This window comes from Pelodiscus sinensis, chromosome 22 (assembly GCF_052426305.1).
Source record: "Pelodiscus sinensis isolate ZL-2025 chromosome 22, ASM5242630v1, whole genome shotgun sequence".
NCBI classification, from domain to species: Eukaryota; Metazoa; Chordata; order Testudines; family Trionychidae; genus Pelodiscus; species Pelodiscus sinensis.
Genome location: NC_143073.1, coordinates 26,853,515 through 26,875,942, shown reverse-complemented (window position 1 = coordinate 26,875,942; position 22,428 = coordinate 26,853,515). Strand labels below are relative to the sequence as shown.

The 22,428-nt window shown below is 67.4% G+C and overlaps 1 protein-coding gene across 1 annotated transcript in view; it reads right to left on the bottom strand.

Annotated features, from left to right (window-relative positions):
• The window catches only part of POU2F2 (POU class 2 homeobox 2), a 62,944-nt gene extending 42,670 nt beyond the window's left edge, over positions 1-20,274 (bottom strand). The window contains exons 1-2 of the mRNA XM_075916040.2: positions 20,151-20,274; positions 6,878-6,930 (exon numbers count right to left, since the gene is read on the bottom strand). Of these exons, the coding sequence (XP_075772155.1) occupies positions 6,878-6,908 (31 nt within the window). The 5' untranslated portion in view covers positions 6,909-6,930; positions 20,151-20,274. The remainder of the gene's footprint in view (positions 1-6,877; positions 6,931-20,150) is intronic.
• Positions 20,275-22,428: the final 2,154 nt, after the last annotated feature.

The window sequence follows — 22,428 nt, the reverse complement described above, 5'->3', positions numbered from 1 at the left end:
CTCCGCCCCGCCACGGCCCCCCGGGGTCCTCCCCCTCAGTGCAGCTGGGCCCCTCGGCTCCTCCGCCCCGCCACGGCCCCCCGGGGTCCTCCCCCTCAGCGCAGCCGGGCCCCTCGGCTCCTCCGCCCCGCCACGGCCCCCTGGGGTCCTCCCCCTCAGCGCAGCCGGGCCCCTCGGCTCCTCCGCCCCACCACGGCCCCCCGGGGTCCTCCCCCTCAGTGCAGCCGGGCCCCTCGGCTCCTCCGCCCCACCACGGCCCCCCGGGGTCCTCCCCCTCAGCGCAGCCGGGCCCCTCGGCTCCTCCGCCCCGCCACGGCCCCCCGGGGTCCTCCCCCTCAGCGCAGCCGGGCCCCTCGGCTCCTCCGCCCCGCCACGGCCCCCTGGGGTCCTCCCCCTCAGCGCAGCCGGGCCCCTCGGCTCCTCCGCCCCGCCACGGCCCCCCGGGGTCCTCCCCCTCAGCGCAGCCGGGCCCCTCGGCTCCTCCGCCCCGCCACGGCCCCCTGGGGTCCTCCCCCTCAGCGCAGCCGGGCCCCTCGGCTCCTCCGCCCCGCCACGGCCCCCCGGGGTCCTCCCCCTCAGTGCAGCCGGGCCCCTCGGCTCCTCCGCCCCGCCACGGCCCCCCGGGGTCCTCCCCCTCAGTGCAGCCGGGCCCCTCGGCTCCTCCGCCCCGCCACGGCCCCCTGGGGTCCTCCCCCTCAGCGCAGCCGGGCCCCTCGGCTCCTCCGCCCCGCCACGGCCCCCTGGGGTCCTCCCCCTCAGCGCAGCCGGGCCCTTGGCTCCTCCGCCCCGCCACGGCCCCCTGGGGTCCTCCCCCTCAGTGCAGCCGGGCCCCTCGGCTCCTCCGCCCCACCACGGCCCCCTGGGGTCCTCCCCCTCAGCGCAGCCGGACCCCTCGGCTCCTCTGCCCCACCACGGCCCCCTGGGGTCCTCCCCCTCAGTGCAGCCGGGCCCCTCGGCTCCTCCGCCCCACCATGGCCCCCTGGGGTCCTCCCCCTCAGCGCAGCCGGGCCCCTCGGCTCCTCCGCCCCGCCACGGCCCCCTGGGGTCCTCCCCCTCAGCGCAGCCGGGCCCCTCGGCTCCTCCGCCCCGCCACGGCCCCCCGGGGTCCTCCCCCTCAGTGCAGCCGGGCCCCTCGGCTCCTCCGCCCCGCCACGGCCCCTGGGGTCCTCCCCCTCAGCGCAGCCGGGCCCCTCGGCTCCTCCGCCCCGCCACGGCCCCCCGGGGTCCTCCCCCTCAGCGCAGCCGGGCCCCTCGGCTCCTCCGCCCCGCCACGGCCCCCTGGGGTCCTCCCCCTCAGCGCAGCCGGGCCCCTCGGCTCCTCCGCCCCGCCACGGCCCCCTGGGGTCCTCCCCCTCAGTGCAGCCGGGCCCCTCGGCTCCTCCGCCCCGCCACGGCCCCCCGGGGTCCTCCCCCTCAGCGCAGCCGGGCCCCTCGGCTCCTCCGCCCCGCCACGGCCCCCTGGGGTCCTCCCCCTCAGTGCAGCCGGGCCCCTCGGCTCCTCCGCCCCGCCACGGCCCCCTGGGGTCCTCCCCCTCAGCTCAGCCGGGCCCCTCGGCTCCTCCGCCCCGCCACGGCCCCCTGGGGTCCTCCCCCTCAGCGCAGCCGGGCCCCTCGGCTCCTCCGCCCCGCCACGGCCCCCTGGGGTCCTCCCCCTCAGCGCAGCCGGGCCCCTCGGCTCCTCCGCCCCGCCACGGCCCCCCGGGGTCCTCCCCCTCAGTGCAGCCGGACCCCTCGGCTCCTCCGCCCCACCATGGCCCCCTGGGGTCCTCCCCCTCAGCGCAGCCGGGCCCCTCGGCTCCTCCGCCCCGCCACGGCCCCCCGGGGTCCTCCCCCTCAGTGCAGCCGGACCCCTCGGCTCCTCCGCCCCGCCACAGCCCCCCGGGGTCCTCCCCCTCAGTGCAGCCGGGCCCCTCGGCTCCTCCGCCCCGCCACGGCCCCCTGGGGTCCTCCCCCTCAGTGCAGCCGGGCCCCTCGGCTCCTCCGCCCCGCCACGGCCCCCTGGGGTCCTCCCCCTCAGCGCAGCCGGGCCCCTCGGCTCCTCCGCCCCGCCACGGCCCCCCGGGGTCCTCCCCCTCAGTGCAGCCGGGCCCCTCGGCTCCTCCGCCCCGCCACGGCCCCCTGGGGTCCTCCCCCTCAGCGCAGCCGGGCCCCTCGGCTCCTCCGCCCCGCCACGGCCCCCCGGGGTCCTCCCCCTCAGTGCAGCCGGGCCCCTCGGCTCCTCCGCCCCGCCACGGCCCCCCGGGGTCCTCCCCCTCAGTGCAGCTGGGCCCCTCGGCTCCTCCGCCCCGCCACGGCCCCCCGGGGTCCTCCCCCTCAGTGCAGCCGGGCCCTTGGCTCCTCCGCCCCACCACGGCCCCCCGGGGTCCTCCCCCTCAGTGCAGCTGGGCCCCTCGGCTCCTCCGCCCCGCCACGGCCCCCCGGGGTCCTCCCCCTCAGCGCAGCCGGGCCCTTGGCTCCTCCACCCCGCCACGGCCCCCTGGGGTCCTCCCCCTCAGCGCAGCCGGGCCCCTCGGCTCCTCCGCCCCGCCACGGCCCCCTGGGGTCCTCCCCCTCAGCGCAGCCGGGCCCCTCGGCTCCTCCGCCCCGCCACGGCCCCCCGGGGTCCTCCCCCTCAGCGCAGCCGGGCCCTTGGCTCCTCCGCCCCGCCACGGCCCCCTGGGGTCCTCCCCCTCAGCGCAGCCGGGCCCTTGGCTCCTCCGCCCCGCCACGGCCCCCCGGGGTCCTCCCCCTCAGCGCAGCCGGGCCCCTCGGCTCCTCCGCCCCGCCACGGCCCCCCGGGGTCCTCCCCCTCAGCGCAGCCGGGCCCCTCGGCTCCTCCGCCCCGCCACGGCCCCCCGGGGTCCTCCCCCTCAGTGCAGCCGGGCCCCTCGGCTCCTCCGCCCCGCCACGGCCCCCTGGGGTCCTCCCCCTCAGCGCAGCCGGGCCCCTCGGCTCCTCCGCCCCGCCACGGCCCCCTGGGGTCCTCCCCCTCAGTGCAGCCGGGCCCCTCGGCTCCTCCGCCCCGCCACGGCCCCCTGGGGTCCTCCCCCTCAGTGCAGCCGGGCCCCTCGGCTCCTCCACCCCGCCACGGCCCCCCGGGGTCCTCCCCCTCAGTGCAGCCGGGGCCCTTGGCTCCTCCGCCCCGCCACGGCCCCCCGGGGTCCTCCCCCTCAGTGCAGCCGGGCCCTTGGCTCCTCCGCCCCGCCACGGCCCCCTGGGGTCCTCCCCCTCAGTGCAGCCGGGCCCCTCGGCTCCTCCACCCCGCCACGGCCCCCCGGGGTCCTCCCCCTCAGCGCAGCCGGGCCCCTCGGCTCCTCCACCCCGCCACGGCCCGCTCATGCTGCCGCTGCTCCCTATGGTCCTCGCGCTCCTTTTCGGGGTCCTGCCGCTCCTTCTCCTTGGGTCTGTCTACACTACCCTCCTAGTTCGAACTAGCGGGGTAGTGTAGACAGACCCCTTCTCCTGCGCCTCCAATTCCTTTATCTGCAGCTCCATCTCCCGCCGCCGCAGCTCTGCCAGGAGGGACCCCGCCCTGGACAGACCGCGCCTGGCAGAGCCTGTCCTGGTGGGCACCGCGTCTCCGGCGGGCGCCAGCCCTCCCTCCAGTCTGAGAGCCTGAGACGCTCCCCGGGGGGTCTGGCTGCTCCCCGCTGGGACAGGATCCAGGCCCCTGGACGGGTCTCTCTCTTGCAGCCGGGCAATCAGCTGGGCCTTGGTTGCTTTTCCCGCGGGCAGGCCCCTCTCCGCACAGCCCCACCAGCTCTGCCCCCAGGAGTCGGGCGCAGGCCATCGCCCCGCCGGTCCCCGGGGTGCAGACTCCCCGGCCGAGTGCTGCAGCGCCCACGACTGCCAGGAACCGCTTCGCTCTGCGCCCCAGACACATACTGCTGGATGCTCCATCCACGGTGCAGCTGAACCATCCTCTGCTACCACTGTCACGGCGATGCCGGGGATCTTTGCGCCGTGCAGCGGCACTGCCGGGCCTGCGACTCCTGCCAGGGGGCGGGACGCCCGAGACGGGGGGAAGCTGCCTCGAGGCGCCGGCCCATCGTAGAGGAGCCGTTCCACGGGGGGTGGCGATGGATCTAGTGGGGATTTCACCACCCGCTACCCCAGGCCGTGGCCCTGCCCTCTATCCAGGCAGACCCGGTGGCAGACGCGCCCCTGGCCCTGTTCAGCAGGGGGGTCCCCCAGGAGTCCTCACGGACCAGGGATCCAACTTCATGGCGGCCCCGCTCCAGTGCTTGTGGGGAAGTGCGGGGTCCAGCACCCCTGGGCCTCGGCGTAGCACCCCCAGACCAACGGGCTGGTGGGGAGGTTCAATGGGACTCGGAAGCAGATGCTAAGGCCCTTTATGCACCAGCACCCGCAGGACTGGGACAAGTCCCGGCCCCCTGGGGTCCTCCCCACTCAGCGCAGCCGGGGCCCTCGGCTCCTCCGCCCCGCCACGGCCCCCTGGGGTCCTCCCCACTCAGCGCAGCCGGGCCCCTCGGCTCCTCCGCCCCGCCACGGCCCGCTCATGCTGCCGCTGCTCCCTACGGTCCTCGCGCTCCTTTTCGGGGTCCTGCCGCTCCGATCCGCACACACCCGCGCACACGCAGTGATCCGCACACACCCACGTGCACACAGCGATCCGCACACACCCACGCACACGCAGTGATCCGCACACACCCACGCACACGCAGCGATCCGCACACACACACTGATCCGCACACACCCACGTGCACACAGCGATCCGCACACACCCACGCACACGCAGTGATCCGCACACACCCACGCACACGCAGCGATCCGCACACACACACTGATACGCACACGCAGTGATCCGCACACACCCACGCACACGCAGCGATCCGCACACACCCGCGCACACGCAGCGATCCGCACACACCCACGCACACGCAGCGATCCGCACACACACACTGATACGCACACGCAGTGATCCGCACACACCCACGCACACGCAGCGATCCGCACACACCCGCGCACACACAGCGATCCGCACACACCCGCGCACACGCAGTGATCCGCACACACACACTGATACGCACACGCAGTGATCCGCACACACCCGCGCACACGCAGTGATCCGCACACACCCACGCACACGCAGCGATCCGCACACACACACTGATACGCACACGCAGTGATCCGCACACACCCGCGCACACGCAGCGATCCGCACACACCCACGCACACGCAGCGATCCGCACACACACACTGATACGCACACGCAGCGATCCGCACACACACACTGATACGCACACGCAGCGATCCGCACACACCCGCGCACATGGGCACCGATCCGCGCACACCCGCACACACACTGATATGCACACACGCAGCAATCTGCACACACCCGCGCACACGCAGCGATCCGCACACACCCGCGCACATGGGCACCGATCCACGCACACCCGCACACACACACTGATATGCACACACGCAGCGATCCGCACACACCCGCGCACACGCAGCGATCCGCGCACACCCGCACACACACTGATACGCACACACGCACCGATCCGCACACACCCGCGCACACACTCCGATCCACACACACCCACGCACATGGGCACCGATCCGCACACACCTGCACACACACACACCGACCCGCACACACCGATCCGCACACACCCACACCCGCAGCAATCCGCACACACTCACGCACACACACCGATCCGTACACACATGCACACACGCAGCTATCTCTACACATCCGTGCGCACAGGCACCGATCCGCACACACCCACGCACACGCACTGATCCGCACACACCCGCGCACACGCACTGATCCGCACACACCCGTGCACACACACTGATCCGCACACACCCGCACACACGCACCGATCCGCACACACCCGCGCACACGCAGCGATCCGCACACACCCGCGCACACGCAGCGATCCGCACACACCCACGCACACGCAGCGATCCGCACACACACACTGATACGCACACGCAGCGATCCGCACACACCCGCGCACACGCAGCGATCCGCACACACCCGCGCACACGCAGCGATCCGCACACACACACTGATACGCACACGCACCGATCCGCACACACCCGCGCACATGCACCGATCCGCACACACCCGCGCACACGGGCACCGATCCAGCCCTCTGGCCTGTGCCCACCCCCCAGTATTAATAACTTTGCTCCAGCAACTCCCGACAGGCTCCACAAGACAAATCTTCCCCTCCCGCTGCCCCCCCTCTCCAGTCCCCCTTGTGCCACGGACACCCCTCCCACCAGCACCCCTCCGCCCCCAAGCTTCCGCCAGCCCCGCTCTGCGCCGCCCCAGCTAGTCCCCGACTGCACCGCTGGGCAGTCACCCCCCGTCACTCACAAACCTCCCACGCTGGGTCCTGCACCCCCACCCTGGCCTGTCACCCAGACAGGACCCATGATTCCGTGTGTCCTGGGGGAGGGTCGGGGAAGGGCAGCCAATGCCCCTGCCTGACACAGACACCCCAGACCACTGCAACATGCCCCCCAAATCCCCATCTGAGAACCACCGAGGCCCCCGGCCCCGGCGAACAGATGGACGGCTCGGTGGGGGAGCAAGGGAAACCAAGTCACTGAACCAGCATGAGAACCGGGCCCCAGCCCCCTGCTCCGACCACTGGGCCTCACGCCCCCTCCCCAGCACCAGGAGAAAACCCAACAGTCCTGAGCTACATGCCACAGGCACCCGCACTAGCCCCTTCTCTGCCCCCAGCCAACGACCCCCCAATCTCTGCCCCCAGCCAGCGACCCCAGATCTCTGCCCCCAGCCAGTGACCCCCAGATCTCTGCCCCCAGCCACCCCCAATCTCTGCCCCCCACCGACTCCTCAATCCTTCCCCCAGCCAGCGACCCACAATCTCTGCCCCCCCCACGCCGACGCACTGACCTTGCAGGCAGAAGTGGCAGCTGTAAAACATTCACTCCAGTCCAGTCCAGAACCTGGGAAGAGAGCAACTGGGTCAGAACTGGGGCCGCGCCAAGGGCCCGGGGCAGAGGCACCAGCAGCCAGGCTGGGGGGCAGGGCTAAGTGCTGCCCCGCTCCCTCGCTCGCACAAGCCTGGAGCCGTCGCTTTCCAAGCCCAGAATGCCCCTAACTGGGGATCTGCTGGGAAAAGGGCCTGGCCCCTCCACTCCAGGGGCAGGGAGTTCCACAGGTTGGGCCCGCCTTGGCTGGGAAGGGCTTCCTGCCCCTCTTTGGAACTGGCCCCGGCCAGGATCCCTGAACCATGTCCCCATAAAAATCGCAGCCTCTCTGGGGTGCAGGCAACACCCTCTTCAACCCCTTCCAGCCACGCACTTGTCCCCCGCGCTCCCACCAGGGTCACACGGCCCTTGGGACACCCCGACACCCCCATGGCACACTTGAGGGCTTGGACACAGCCCAAGCACACACAGCAGTCTGAGTGTGCACACATGTGCACAGACACATGCACGTACAGACGTGCACGCCCCATGCACGCACACATGTGCACACAGACATGCATGCCCCCGCACACACACATGTGCACACAGACATGCATGCCCCCGCGCACACACATGTGCACACAGACATGCACGCCCCCGCGCACACACGCAGACATGCACACGTACACACACTTGCGCACAGACGTGCATGCCTCCCTCATGCACACAAACATGCACATGTACACATACGTGCACGCAGACATGCACGCCCCCCACACGCACACATGTGCACCCACGCACACTGGCGTGTACATGTATGCACATGCCCCCCACACCCGTGTGCCCCTCCACATGTGCACGCACGCCCAGACATGCCCGCCCGAGCCGGTGAGAGAAGCAGGCGCTCTGCCTCCCGCCCCCCAGCCCGGGCAGCCCAGGCGCCCTGCTACCCCGGCCGGGGGCGCCAGGCCCAGCCCGCCCAGCGCCTGCTAATCAGGGGATGTCATCTGCGGAGCCAAGTCTTTGCTTAAAGAGATTTAGGGCAGGAATCAATAGGAAATTTAAAAATCAATGCGGTTAGCGGGAGGAAATCGATGGGTTTAATCGGGCTGCCGATCCCCGTCACAACAATTAGAACGACGGGATGTTCTACAACCTGCTACACGCCATTAGCGTCACCCGCGCCCTGAGCGATGGGGTCCCGGGGGACAGCCGGGCGGCGGGGAGGGAGCGCAGCGCGGGGGCTGCGGGGGCCCGGCAGGAAGTGCGGGGGGGGCAGATGGGGCCTGTCAGGGAGTGATGACGGGGGGCAGATGGGGCCAGGAGGGAGTGACATGGGGGGGCAGATGGGGCCAGGAGGGAGTGGTGCAGGGGGGCCCAGCAGGGAGTGGTGAGGGGGGCCCAGCAGGGAGTGGTGAGGGGGGCCCAGCAGGGAGTGGTGCGGGGGGGGCAGATGGGGCCAGGAGGGAGTGACATGGGGGGGCAGATGGGGCCAGGAGGGAGTGGTGCGGGGGGGGCCCAGCAGGGAGTGATGGGGGGGCAGATGGGGCCAGGAGGGAGTGGTGCGGGGGGCCCAGCAGGGAGTGGTGCGGGGGGCCCAGCAGGGAGTGGTGAGGGGGGCCCAGCAGGGAGTGGTGAGGGGGGGGCAGATGGGGCCAGGAGGGAGTGGTGCAGGGGGGCCCAGCAGGGAGTGGTGAGGGGGGGGCCCAGCAGGGAGTGGTGAGGGGGGCCCAGCAGGGAGTGGTGAGGGGGGGGGCAGATGGGGCCAGGAGGGAGTGGTGCGGGGGGGCCCAGCAGGGAGTGGTGCAGGGGGGGCCCAGCAGGGAGTGGTGAGGGGGGGGCCAGCAGGGAGTGGTGGGGGGGGGGCAGATGGGGCCAGGAGGGAGTGGTGCAGGGGGGCCCAGCAGGGAGTGGTGAGGGGGGCCCAGCAGGGAGTGATGGGGGGGCAGATGGGGCCAGGAGGGAGTGGTGCGGGGGGCCCAGCAGGGAGTGGTGCAGGGGGGGCCCAGCAGGGAGTGGTGAGGGGGGCCCAGCAGGGAGTGATGGGGGGGCAGATGGGGCCAGGAGGGAGAGGTGTGGGGGGGCCCAGCAGGGAGTGGTGCGGGGGGGGGCCAGCAGGGAGTGGTGAGGGGGGCCCAGCAGGCAGTGGTGCGGGGGGGGGGCCCAGCAGGGAGTGGTGAGGGGGGCCCAGCAGGCAGTGGTGCGGGGGGGGCCCAGCAGGGAGTGGTGCAGGGGGGGCCCAGCAGGGAGTGGTGAGGGGGGCCCAGCAGGGAGTGGTGGGGGGGCCCAGCAGGGAGTGGTGGGGGGGGGGCAGATGGGGCCAGCAGGGAGTGGTGAGGGGGGCCCAGCAGGGAGTGGTGACGGGGGGCCCAGCAGGGAGTGATGGGGGGGCAGATGGGCCCAGCAGGGAGTGGTGCAGGGGGGGCCCAGCAGGGAGTGGTGAGGGGGGCCCAGCAGGGAGTGATGGGGGGGCAGATGGGGCCAGGAGGAAGTGACATGGGGGGCAGGACCGGCTCGGTGCACTCAGCCTGTGCTCGGGGAGGGGACAATCCCTCCCTCGGTGTTAGCACGGATGCCCAAGGAAGCACGGGGGCAGGGTGCTGTGAGCTTCCTTAGCGGTGCCCTGGGAATGGGGAGGGGGTGGGAGTTGGCATGGGGGAGGGGGCCAGGCGAGGCAGCCTGGAGCGAGAAGCCCAATCGATGTGTCAGCGCCGGGGTCGCTGGGAATCCCCGAAAATCAATGCGCAGCGTTGGCGGCCGCGCGGAGCCCAGCCCAGGAGGGAGCTGACAGGCGCTAATCGGCCTGTCGATAGCCCTGACCCTGCCACTTAACCTATCGACAGGCGGGGGACTGCCCCGGGCGGGGGGGCGCCAGGCCAGCACGGGCTGGGGGTGGTTGGGCCCCGGGCGGGGGGGCGCCAGGCCAGCACGGGCTGGGGGTGGTTGGGCCCCGGGCGGGGGGGCACCAGGCCAGCACGGGCTGGGGGTGGTTGGGTCCCGGGCGGGGGGGCGCCAGGCCAGCACGGGCTGGGGGTGGTTGGGCCCCGGGCGGGGGGGCGCCAGGCCAGCACGGGCTGGGGGTGGTTGGGCCCCGGGCGGGGGGGCGCCAGGCCAGCACGGGCTGGGGGTGGTTGGGTCCTGGGCGGGGGGGCGCCAGGCCAGCACGGGCTGGGGGTGGTTGGGCCCCGGGCGGGGGGGCGCCAGGCCAGCACGGGCTGGGGGTGGTTGGGTCCCGGGCGGGGGGGCGCCAGGCCAGCAAGGGCTGGGGGTGGTTGGGCCCCGGGCGGGGGGGGGGGGCGCCAGGCCAGCACGGGCTGGGGGTGGTTGGGTTCCGGGCGGGGGGGCGCCAGGCCAGCACGGGCTGGGGGTGGTTGGGTTCCGGGCGGGGGGGCGCCAGGCCAGCAAGGGCTGGGGGTGGTTGGGCCCCGGGCGGGGGGGGGGGGGGCGCCAGGCCAGCACGGGCTGGGGGTGGTTGGGTCCCTGGCGGGGGGGCACCAGGCCAGCACGGGCTGGGGGTGGTTGGGTCCTGGGCGGGGGGGCGCCAGGCCAGCACGGGCTGGGGGTGGTTGGGCCCCGGGCGGGGGGGCGCCAGGCCAGCACGGGCTGGGGGTGGTTGGGTCCCGGGCGGGGGGGCGCCAGGCCGGTATGGGTGAGGGGTTGGGACAACTCCGGGCAGGGGGGCACCAGGTTGGCACAGGCTGTGGGTGGTCGGCCCTGGGCAGGGGAAGGGCCCTGGGCAGGGGAAGGGCCTGCCAGGGCATGGGGGTGTCAGCAAGGCCCCATGGGCTGGGGAGATACCACTGGCTGGATGCAGGGGTCACTGTCCCTCGGGAGTCAGACCTCAGTGCTAGAGACCCCCGGGGCACTATGGGAGGAGGCCTGGCACCAGCAGCCCTCTGGGACCCCCTTCCACTGGAGGGGCAGGAGCAACATCCCCTCTAATATGTTCTACCATGTGCAGAATAAACATTGTTGGGTGCACCAAGGCCTGTGGGAATGTGCACCCCCAGGAGAAGCACAAACGCAGCGAGGGCTCCACTAATCAGCTGGGCAGCCTTGGAATCTCTGCTGAGGGGCCGCCCACGCGCCCGGGTCCCAGGGACACTGGACAGGGAGACGTGGGACTCAGCAGGGATCCTGAGAAACACCCCCCGAGTGCAGCGTGAGGGGCCGATGGTACAGCAAGGCCCAGCTCCATTGCTACACCCGATCCAGGGCCTGGCTACACCCAAACCCCCTGCATCCTGATCCAGGGAGCAGCTACACCCCAACCCCCCTACACCCGATCCAGGGCCTGGCTACACCCAAACCCCATACAGCCCAAGGCAGGGCCTGGCTACACACTAATCCCCTGCACCCCGATCCAGAGTGTAGATACACCCCAACCCCCCTACACCCTGATCCAAGGCCTGGCTACATCCCACACCCTACAGCTCGATTCAGGGCCTGGCTACACCCCAACCGCCTACATCTGACCCAGACCACAGCAATACCTCAAAACCGCCACCATCCCTCTGCTCCCGGCTCCCACCCCAGGGCCCTGCCTGACGGGGTCGCGCTGAGGGGGTGCTGTGCTTGGTGGGCAGAGTGTGTATTTCCCCCTTTGGGCACCCAGAGGGTTAACCTCTCGGATGCCTGGGTCCACATTCGGCCTACCCACAGCCCCCCCTCGCAGAGAGGGGCCTCTAAATATGGATTCCCCCCCCATCCCCCGTGGTGCAGGTGGGGGTGGGGCCCCAGCAGAGGGGGGTGGTGTCGGCTGCTCACAACTGCCCCAGGGCTCCGGGCGACGTGCACTCCCCACCACACAGGGGCAGAGGAAACCTCACAACAACACAGCCACAAACATGGCCAGAGAACTCACACGGGCCGCGCACGCGCACAACAGACCCAGCACAGAGACCAGAGCACAAACGTCGCCCCCCCGCCCTGTGCACTCGCACGCGCCCCCGGCGTGGGCACAGCCGACGCAGCAACACACCTCCCGGCTCTGTGCCCCTTTTGCACAAGCACACGCACACACAGACACCCCCTTGTCCCCACCCTCACCCTGTTCTGCGGCCCGGGCGTCAGCAGGGGACACAGGGACATCAGCACCCCCAGACCAAGGCACCCCAGAACAGAGACGCATTTTCACAATCCATGTGGGACTGGGAGTGTGCGTGTGCACGTGAACGTGTGTGCGATGGTGCAGGAGTTCACAACTGAGAGTGGGAATGGGTGTGTGCTTGTGCACACCCCCAGGCCCCCTACACACACACAAAACTGCTGACCCTATGAAAAGCGGCTGGCTACTGAAATCTGGTTAGCAGAATCCACTTATGGGCTGGCTGCAAGGAGCCGGGGGGCGGGGACAGGACCCCTGGGTTACAGCCCCAGCTTGGGCAGGGAGGTCTAGTGGTTAAAGTCGGGGGGGTCTCATTGACCCTCGGAGCGGAGGGGGTTTTACTCTGTTACGCGACCTCCAGGTCAGCAAACCTGAGTGTGGACACCCGAAGAACAACCCGGAGCCTGCGCCGCCGAGTCACCCCGCCCCCCCCGCCAGTGCTACACTACAAGCTCTCGGGCAGGCGCTCTCTGGCTGCGCGCCTGGGGGCGCTCGGCCCGCCGGGCCCTGATCTCGGCCCCAAGTCCAGCACCAAGCCCGGCCAGTCACTCCGGATTAGGCTCATTAACTGCAGCTGGAGTCACTTGGCTCCTTGTGCCAATCCCCCCCCCCAGCCCTGCAAACCAGCTACAACCCCTCCCCGGGGGGGCCATTCACAGAGCCCCCAAATCCCCCCCAGAGCCAGGGAACCTGTCAGCAAGTCTGAGAGCAACTCAAGCAGAGAAAGAATCCCGGACAACTATGGACAGACAGGTGTGCAGACAGACAGAGTGTATGGGGATGGACAGATGGACGGACAGACAGAGTGTATGGGGATGGACAGATGGACGGACAGACAGAGTGTATGGGGATGGACAGATGGACGGACAGACAGGGTATATGGGGACAGACAGAGGGATAGACCGAGTAAGTGTATGGGGAGAGACGGAGGGACGGAGAGACAGAGTGCATGGGGACGGACAGACGGACAGAGTGTATGGGGACAGACAGAGGGACGGACAGACAGAGTATATGAGGACAGATGGAGGGATGGACAGAGAGAGTGTACGGGGACAGACAGAGGGACAGACAGAGAGAGTGCATGGGGACAGACGGAGGGACAGACAGACAGAGAGCATGGGGACAGATGGAGGGACAGACAGACAGAGTGAATGGGGACGGACAGACAGAGGGACAGACAGAGAGAGTGCATGAGGACAGACGGAGGGATGGACAGACAGACAGAGTGCATGGGGACAGACGGAGGGATGGACAGACAGAGAGAGTGCATGAGGACAGACGGAGGGATGGACAGACAGAGAGAGTGCATGAGGACAGACGGAGGGACGGACAGACAGACAGAGTGCATGGGGACAGACGGAGGGATGGACAGACAGAGTGCACGGGGACAGACAGACAGAGGGACAGACAGACAGAGCGCATGGGGACAGACAGAGGGACAGACAGACAGAGTGCATGGGGACAGACGGAGGGACGGACAGACAGAGCGCATGGGGACAGACGGAGGGACGGACAGACAGACAGAGTGCATGGGGACAGACGGAGGGACGGACAGACAGAGAGAGTGCATGGGGACAGACGGAGGGATGGACAGACAGAGTGCACGGGGACAGACAGACAGAGGGACAGACAGACAGAGTTCATGGGGACAGACGGAGGGACGGACAGACAGAGTGCACGGGGACAGACAGACAGAGGGACAGACAGACAGAGTGCATGGGGACAGACGGAGGGACGGACAGACAGAGAGAGCACATGGGGACAGACGGAGGGATGGACAGACAGAGTGCACGGGGACAGACAGACAGAGGGACAGACAGACAGAGCGCATGGGGACAGACGGAGGGAGGGACGGACAGACAGAGCGCACGGGGACAGACGGAGGGACGGACAGACAGAGCGCACGGGGACAGACGGAGGGACGGACAGACAGACAGAGCGCACGGGGACAGACGGAGGGACGGACAGACAGACAGAGCGCACGGGGACAGACGGAGGGAGGGACGGACGGACAGACAGAGCCGGGGGTGCGGGCATGGCCAGCCGGCGGGCGCCGACGCCGGACACCTGGCGGTTTGCAGTCTCTCCATCAGGCGAACGGGGACGGATTGTGGGACCTGCGCCCCGGGGAGCCCAGGCCTCCGGGCGGGAGCGAGCTGGGGACCCGGGCGCCGGGATCAGGCGGCGGCCGCATTTGGAGGCCCCCGGCGCGACTGGCAAGAGGCTGCTCGTGCGGCGGGCGCTGGACCTGCAGGCGCTGGGGGTCTCCGGCCACACGGCCCGGCACAGAGCTCCCCAGGGGCGGGGACGCCGTTCCTACCGGGCCGGGCCAGAGCGCGAGGGGCAGGGGGCACCCGGAGCTGCTGGCGGGAGACCAGCGGGGCTGAGTGGCCCAGGGCGGGCGCAGGCTGCCCCCGGGGGGCCGCTTTGGCTTGTGCACGTGCCCCGGGGCAGCCCCCGCCGGGGGGTGCAGGCAGCCAGGCCGCCCGGCTCTGGGGTTCACTGCCTGGCGCGCGGCGGCTGCCTTCGGTCCTGGCCCCCGCCCGCCCATCCCCCGCCCCCGCTTTGAGGGGATTCCTCCACCCCCCGGCAGGCAGGGAGGGGATCCCCAGGCTCTGCAGAGCGGGGGGGGATCCCTGCCGAGGGCCGGCTGAGATGGAGAAAGCCACGGTCAGGCCTTGGCCAGGAAATGGCTGCTGTCAGGTACACAGCGGGATCCCGCCGGGCCGGGGGGCAGCCCCCAATGACACAAGCCCAGGGATGCTGCTTCGTTACTGGTCACATGGGGGGCGCACAGGGCTGGGGGGGAGGGGGTCCCTGATCAGCTGGTGGACGAGGGGGTGGTAAGAAGGGGGGTGGGGGCCTGTATAGAAGGGGAGACTGAGCCAGGGGATGGGAGGGGGGAAGGGCGAGTGGGGGGGGTCTGGTGCAGGGGGAGAAGGCAGGAGACCGGCGAAGGAAAAGGGGGGCGGGGAGCAGCCTGGGAAAGGTGCCGAGCCAGGAGGGCAGGTGGGGGGAGGGAGGCAGGGAACCGGGGAGGGGGCAGGGGGGTTCTCTGGCCAGGGCCTTTTGTGAAGCCAGCTAGGTCCTGGTCCGGGGCACTCTGCAGCCTGCACGGGGGGGGCAGGGGTCTCCCGGGGGGGGCGTCCAGGTGAAATTCCCTGCATGGGACAGGTGTGGCAAAGGACCAGAGGCCAAACCCCGAGGCCAGACAGACGCACCACACCCCAGATGCACCCCCTGCCCAGAGAGACACCCCCACCCACCATACCCCCCACCCAGACGCACCCCTCCTCCCAGACGGACACCCCCCACCATACCCCCCACCCAGACGCACCCCTCCTCCCAGACGGACACCCCCCACCATACCCCCCGCCCAGACGCACCCCTCCTCCCAGACGGACACCCCCCACCATACCCCCCACCCAGACGCACCCCTCCTCCCAGACGGACACCCCCCACCATACCCCCCGCCCAGACGCACCCCTCCTCCCAGACGGACACCCCCCACCATACCCCCCACCCAGACGCACCCCTCCTCCCAGACGGACACCCCCCACCATACCCCCCACCCAGACGCACCCCTCCTCCCAGATGGACACCCCCCACCCAGACGCTCCTCTCCTCCCAGATAGACACCCCCCCAACAAGACGGACACCCCGTACCCAGTCACTGCTGAGGGGAGGCAGAAACACTGGGACACACACTCACACACACACACACATTGACCAGGTACACAAACACACTGACTAGACACACACACACACACATACACACACACACATCTGATGAGACACACACAGGCACTGACCACACATTCACACACAAACACACTGACTAGAGACACACACACACACACACCTGACCAGACACACACAGGCACTGACCACACATGCACACACAAACACACTGACTACACACACACACACACACACCTGATGAGACACACACAGGCACTGACCACACATGCACACACACACAAACACACACACCTGACCAGACACACACAGGCACTGACCACACATGCACACACAAACACACTGACTACACACACACACACACACACCCTGACCAGACACACACAGGCACTGACCACACATGCACACACACACACACACACACACACACCTGACCAGACACACACAGGCACTGACCACACATGCACACACAAACACACTGACTAGAGACACACACACACACACACTTGACCAGACACACACAGGCACTGACCACACATGCACACACAAACACACTGACTAGAGACACACACACACACACACACCTGACCAGACACACACAGGCACTGACCACACATGCACACACACACACACACCTGACCAGACACACACGCACGCACACGCTGCAGGCAGCAATACAAAAGGTCACTGCAGAGAAGCGAGTCTCGCTTAGCAGCACAAGCCACATGCCGGGGAGAGAGAACCCCGACACACAGCGAGGCACCACACGCCACAGACACACACTGCGCGTGGAGAGATGCAAGCACACGCTGCCCCGTAACTCGGCCCGCACACACATCCCAAGCTCCGACTCACACTCAGTGCAACACCCCCCCGGCTGAGTGGCGTGCACACACCACGGCCCTGGTGGCAAACAATAAGAGGCACACGCACACTGCACGGAGACCCACACGACAGTGCACAGGAGCCTCACCCCGCGGTGTATCCCCCGCCTGGGCCATACGCACGCCGGGGTCCCTGCGTCCCACAGGCCCTACCCACGGGCTGGGGGGCAGGGGGACCCCAAGGCTCCTGGGGCAAAGTGCAGAGCCCCCCCGTCCCAGGAGGGCTTTGTTTATCAAGCCAACGAACGTCTGCTGCCCACAGTCCTGGCTCCCAGCCCCTCTAACCACTAGCCCCCACTCCGCTCCCAGCACCAAGGACAGAACCCAGGGGTCCTGGCTCCCAGCCCCCTACACAGGCATAAACCCAGGGGCAAAACAGTGTCATCTGGCTAAGCAGGCAGATACACACACGTACTGCCAGTCACACACGCACTGCCGGTCACACACACACTGCCACACACCACACACACACTGCCAGTCACACACGCACTACCAGTCACACACTGCCACACACCACACACACACTGCCAGTCACACACGCACTACCAGTCACACACTGCCAGTCACACACGCACTGCCAGTCACACACACACTGCCACACACCACACACACTGCCAGTCACACACGCACTGCCAGTCACACACACACTGCCGGTCACACACACACTGCCGCACACCACACACACACTGCCAGTCACACACGCACTGCCAGTTACACACACACTGCCACACACCACACACACACTGCCAGTCACACACGCACTACCAGTCACACACTGCCAGTCACACACGCACTGCCAGTCACACACGCGCTGCCACACACCACACACACACTGCCAGTCACACACACACTGCCAGTCACACACTGCCAGTCACACACGCACTGCCAGTCACACACACGCTGCCACACACCACACACACACTGCCACACACCACACACGCACTGCCAGTCACACACTGCCACACACCACACACACTGCCAGTCACACACGCACTGCCACACACCACACACACACTGCCAGTCACACACGCACTGCCAGTCACACACTGCCACACAACACACACGCACTGCCAGTCATACACACAATACTACTCACCACACACGCACTGCCAGTCACACACGCACTACCAGTCACACACTGCCAGTCACACACTGCCACACACCACACACACACTGCCAGTCACACACGCACTGCCAGTCACACACTGCCACACAACACACACGCACTGCCAGTCATACACACAATACTACTCACCACACACGCACTGCCAGTCACACACGCACTGCCAGTCACACACTGCCACACAACACACATGCACTGCCAGTCATACACACAATACCACTCACCACACACGCACTGCCAGTCACACACGCACTGCCAGTCACACACTGCCACACACCACACACACACTGCCAGTCACACACGCACTGCCAGTCACACACTGCCACACACCACACACACTGCCAGTCACACACGCACTGCCAGTCACACACTGCCAGTCACACACGCACTGCCAGTCACACACTGCCAGTCACACACGCACTGCCAGTCACACACTGCCACACACCACACACACACTGCCAGTCACACACGCACTGCCAGTCACACACTGCCACACACCACACACACACTGCCAGTCACACACGCACTGCCAGTCACACACTGTCACTTGGGCTAGAAGGGCTGGGGACAGGTCACCTGCAGATTCACACAGATCTGGCCCCTGCCCACCTCCTGACAACAACCCCCCATACACCTGGGCAATGGCGCTGCGAGCTTCCCACAGCAGTGCCCATCAGGGATCCCATGGTGCTGCGAGCTTCCCACAGCAGTGCCCATCAGGGATCCCATGGTGCTGTGAACTCCCCACAGCAGTGCCCATCAGGGATCCCATGGTGCTGTGAACTCCCCACAGCAGTGCCCAGGGGGACCCCCCCCAGTTGCCATGTTCCTATAGCGGTGCCCAGCAGGGCCCCCCACCAGGGCTGTGGTCTTCCCACTGCAGTGCCCAGCATGGACCCCTGGTGCTGCGAGCGCCCCGCAGCAGTGTCTTATCAGCATCACCTGGTATTTTCAGCCTCTTTGAGCTCGGAGGCCATCCAAGGAGGCAGCAAGGAGGAATGAAATGGGGGAGGGGCCCCAGCCAGCTCCCCCTTCATCCCACCCCCAGCGCAGCCTCTGGAAGGGGGGCAGCGGGCGGGTGCGAAGGGCGCTTGGCGTGGAGATCTGGGGGTGACTCTGGGTTTGGGGGCGCCGGGGTTCAGCGATTCTCGGGTCGGTTTATTTCTCTCCAAAGCCCTTTCATTTGGAGATGCGGGATGAAGGGCAGGGACGGGACGGGGGGCAGTGAACCCCGCTGGCGCCCCAGGCGCGGCCGTGCCCCCTTCTCCCTGCGCCCTCGCCCCGCACCTCCCCGGCCACCCCGATCTCCTCTCCCCGCGCCCCCGCCCGCAAACCCGGCCCCGGGCTCCGCCAGGAGCCGCTGCTGGTCGCTGGTCATAGCCCGGCTGCCCACTCCTCGCCTGGACAAAAGGCGAGTCCATCGCCGGCTGAATCCCCCCCATCCTACCGCGCCCCCCCCCTCCGGCCACTGCCCCCTCCCCCACTCCGGACCATCCACTTCCCCGGCTCTGTGCAGCCAGAGCCCGCCCCGCACCTGCAGCCCCCTCAAGCCCGCATGGGAGCCCCCCGCGACGCAGCAGCGCTCCAGCTGCTCCGACCCCCGCCCCGCGAGACGCGAGCCCCCCCGAGCCCCCCACCCCCAAACAACCCGAGCCCCCCACCCCAGAGACGCGAGCCCCCCCGAGACGCGAGCCCCCACCCCCAAACAACCCGAGCCCCCCACCCCGGACACGCGAGCCCCCCGAGACGCGAGCCCCCCACCCCCAAACAACCCGAGCCCCCCACCCCGGACACGCGAGCAAGCCCCCCCGGAGGCGCCCCCAGCCCCTCGCGCAGCATCGCGCTCCGATTCCCACGCAGGCGAGCCCCCCCGCGCCTCTCCACCGGCTCCTTTTTCCTCCCGATCCTGCCCGTCCCCTCCCCGCCCGCCGCTCCCGCAGCCTCGCCCGAGCCGAGCCCGCCGCTGCCCGCCCGGCTTTCATCTGCCAGCCCGCCGGGCGCATCTCGCCGGCAGCGGCGGCTCCGCTCCGGGCGCGCCGGCGGGTGCACACGCCCGGCGAGGCGAAGCGGAGCGGAGCCGGAGCCGGAGCCGGAGCCCGCTCGCCCGGGGGCCGGGGCCGGCGGCTTTGCCCTCCGCCGCCCCGCCGCCCTGCCCGGGCCCGGCGAGCCCGGCGAGCCAGACAAGAAAGGGCTGCGAACAATCGGCGCTGCGCGGCGCTGAGCTGAGCTGAGCTGCGCTGCGCGGCGCGGCGCTGGCAGCGGGCGCAGGGCAGGCGCGCGCGTGCGAGCGGGGCCGGCTGCTGCATTAAGCGCTTGGCAATCAATACCGAGCGGGGCCTTATGCAAAGCGCGGGCATTAATATGCAAAGTTTTAAAGATTTTTAAATGGGAGAGCGCGAGGCAAGGAGCCGGGAGGAGGGGGCTGCGCCGAGACTGCACCTACCTCTGCCTCCATCGGTGGCGCACGCTGACTCCTCCATGCGCGCATGGGTGCAGCCACACACGCGCGGGCGGCGGCGGCAGCAGCAGGCGGAGCGCGAGCCGGGGCGCGCGCCGGCTTCTCTCCATCCTCGCTCCCCCGCCCCTCGCCACCGGCCGCGGTTGCCCGGGCAACGGGGAGGATGCAGCAGCATCAGCACCAGGCATGAAGGATGCTCAGGGCGGCAGCAGAAGCAATGGCCGGGGATGGGGAGGGAGAAGGGGGGGGAGCCCCAGGGCTTGGGGGGAGGGGCAGGGCTGGGGGGAGGGGTGGGTTGGGAAGGGGGCAGGGTTAGGAGTAGGGAGGCCAGCAGTTGGGGGGGAGGGAGGGGGAGTCCCAGGACTTGGGGGGAGGGGGCAGCTGGGAAGGGGGAGGGGAGCGGGAAGGCCAGGGTTGGGGGGCTAGGAAGGGGGAGATCCGGGATACGGGGGGAGGGTGCAGGTGAGGAAGGGGGAGGGGCAGGGTTGGGAGCGGGGAGGCCAAGGTTCGGGGGGGCTAGGAAGGGGGGAGATCCGGGATACGGGGGGGGGATGAGGAAGGGGGAGGGGCAGGGTGAGGAGCGGGGAGGCCAGGGTTGGGGGAGGGCTAGAAAGGGGGGTGCCCAGGACTGGGAGGAGGAAGGGGGAGGGGCAGGAGCGAGGAGCCCCAGGGGAGGGCAGTTTTAGGGGGAAGGGAGCGTGTGTTTGTAGGGCTCTCGTGGCTCCGAGCGGGGTATGTCTGCACGGTTGTGTGTTGTAAGGGGGGCTGCGTGTGCAACACAACCCGCTTTCTCCCCGCTGCACCCCTCTCTCCAGCCGGCTGGCTCTCTCGCGTTGTTTTTCAGCTTCAAACTTTCACGCCGAAAATGGAGGGGTATCATTTGCAAAATTGAGAGGAGTTTGCATGCGGAGGAGACTGTGACGTCCAAGTTTCCCCTGCCACACTTTTGTGTGCTGTCTCTATGGAGCACGGCGAGCTGTGTCAGGGCACTGCGGGCAGGCGATGGGTTTCTGGGCACGAAGAAGGCTTACCTGCCAACTAACCCCGGGCTCTTGGTGCCCCGCACACCTCACATGTAAAGTGCTTCATGCAATAATTCCAAATGGCACTTGAAATATGCATTGGAAGCGGAGTTCCTCCGCCCGGGCTCTGAGAACGGAGCATGCAAGAGAGCTTGGGAATTAATAATCTTACATGCCAAAGAAAAAGCAAGAACTTTTTATGCAATGCCTATTCAGCACTAGAAGTACGATGTGCATCGTTCTCAGTGTAACTGGCAAGCTCTGTTTGGAGGGGAAAGCACTGTGTTACCGTATCACCCACGGCAGATTTGGAAATTAAGAGCATTACATTAGAATAATCAAGAACTTTTTATGCAATGCATATTCAAATGTAGACACGTTGCATACAATCATTCAGATGATGATATGCAGTGCAGTGTAAAACCTATAAACCAGATACAATGAAGCTTAAGAAGGTTGCCTGAAGTTGCTACTGAGTGTTTGAAACAAACTAATTAGACTGTTGTATGAAATGCATATTTAGAATATGCCATGCAGGCATTCCGAATCTTGTATGCAATATGGTTAGAGAATGGAGAATATTGTAGCAAATTTTCAAAGTATTGCATGTCCAAGAATTTGGAAATTAATTGTTTTATGGCAAAGCAATTAAGAAAATTGTATGCAAAGCATACTGACCACCGAAAGGATTGTATTCCATAGTTTGCAGGATGCATTTGGACAGGACCATTGTGTGCTTTGCTCTGAAAATGGCATGTCACGTTATTTGGAAATTAACAACTTGATATGCAAAAATCATTAAGAGATTGTTTCATGCAATGCATATTGAGACACAAACTACTCTGTGCAAACAGAAACCCAAACTATGGTAGGTAAGGCTCTGTGAACTGAGCATTTCATGCAAGATGTTTAGGGAAAGCTTAGAACATTGGATACAATTAGTATTGAAACATCGTATGCAAAATAATTAATTGCATGAACTGCATATTTATATTTAAGATATACTATACAATAGTTGAGTTTTATATCCCATTAATATAACTATTGAGTGCTGTATGCAGTATGTACAGATATATTTTATAGGAAGGATTTATATGAAAAATATTATTTGTGTGTAAGGCATATGGAAATTAGTAGCATACAGAATAATTATGCATTGCATCTTGAGATTTAGAGTAGATATATTATTGGTAATTTTACATGTTGTCTGGAAATTCAAATTTGAATTTAAGTTTGGGGCA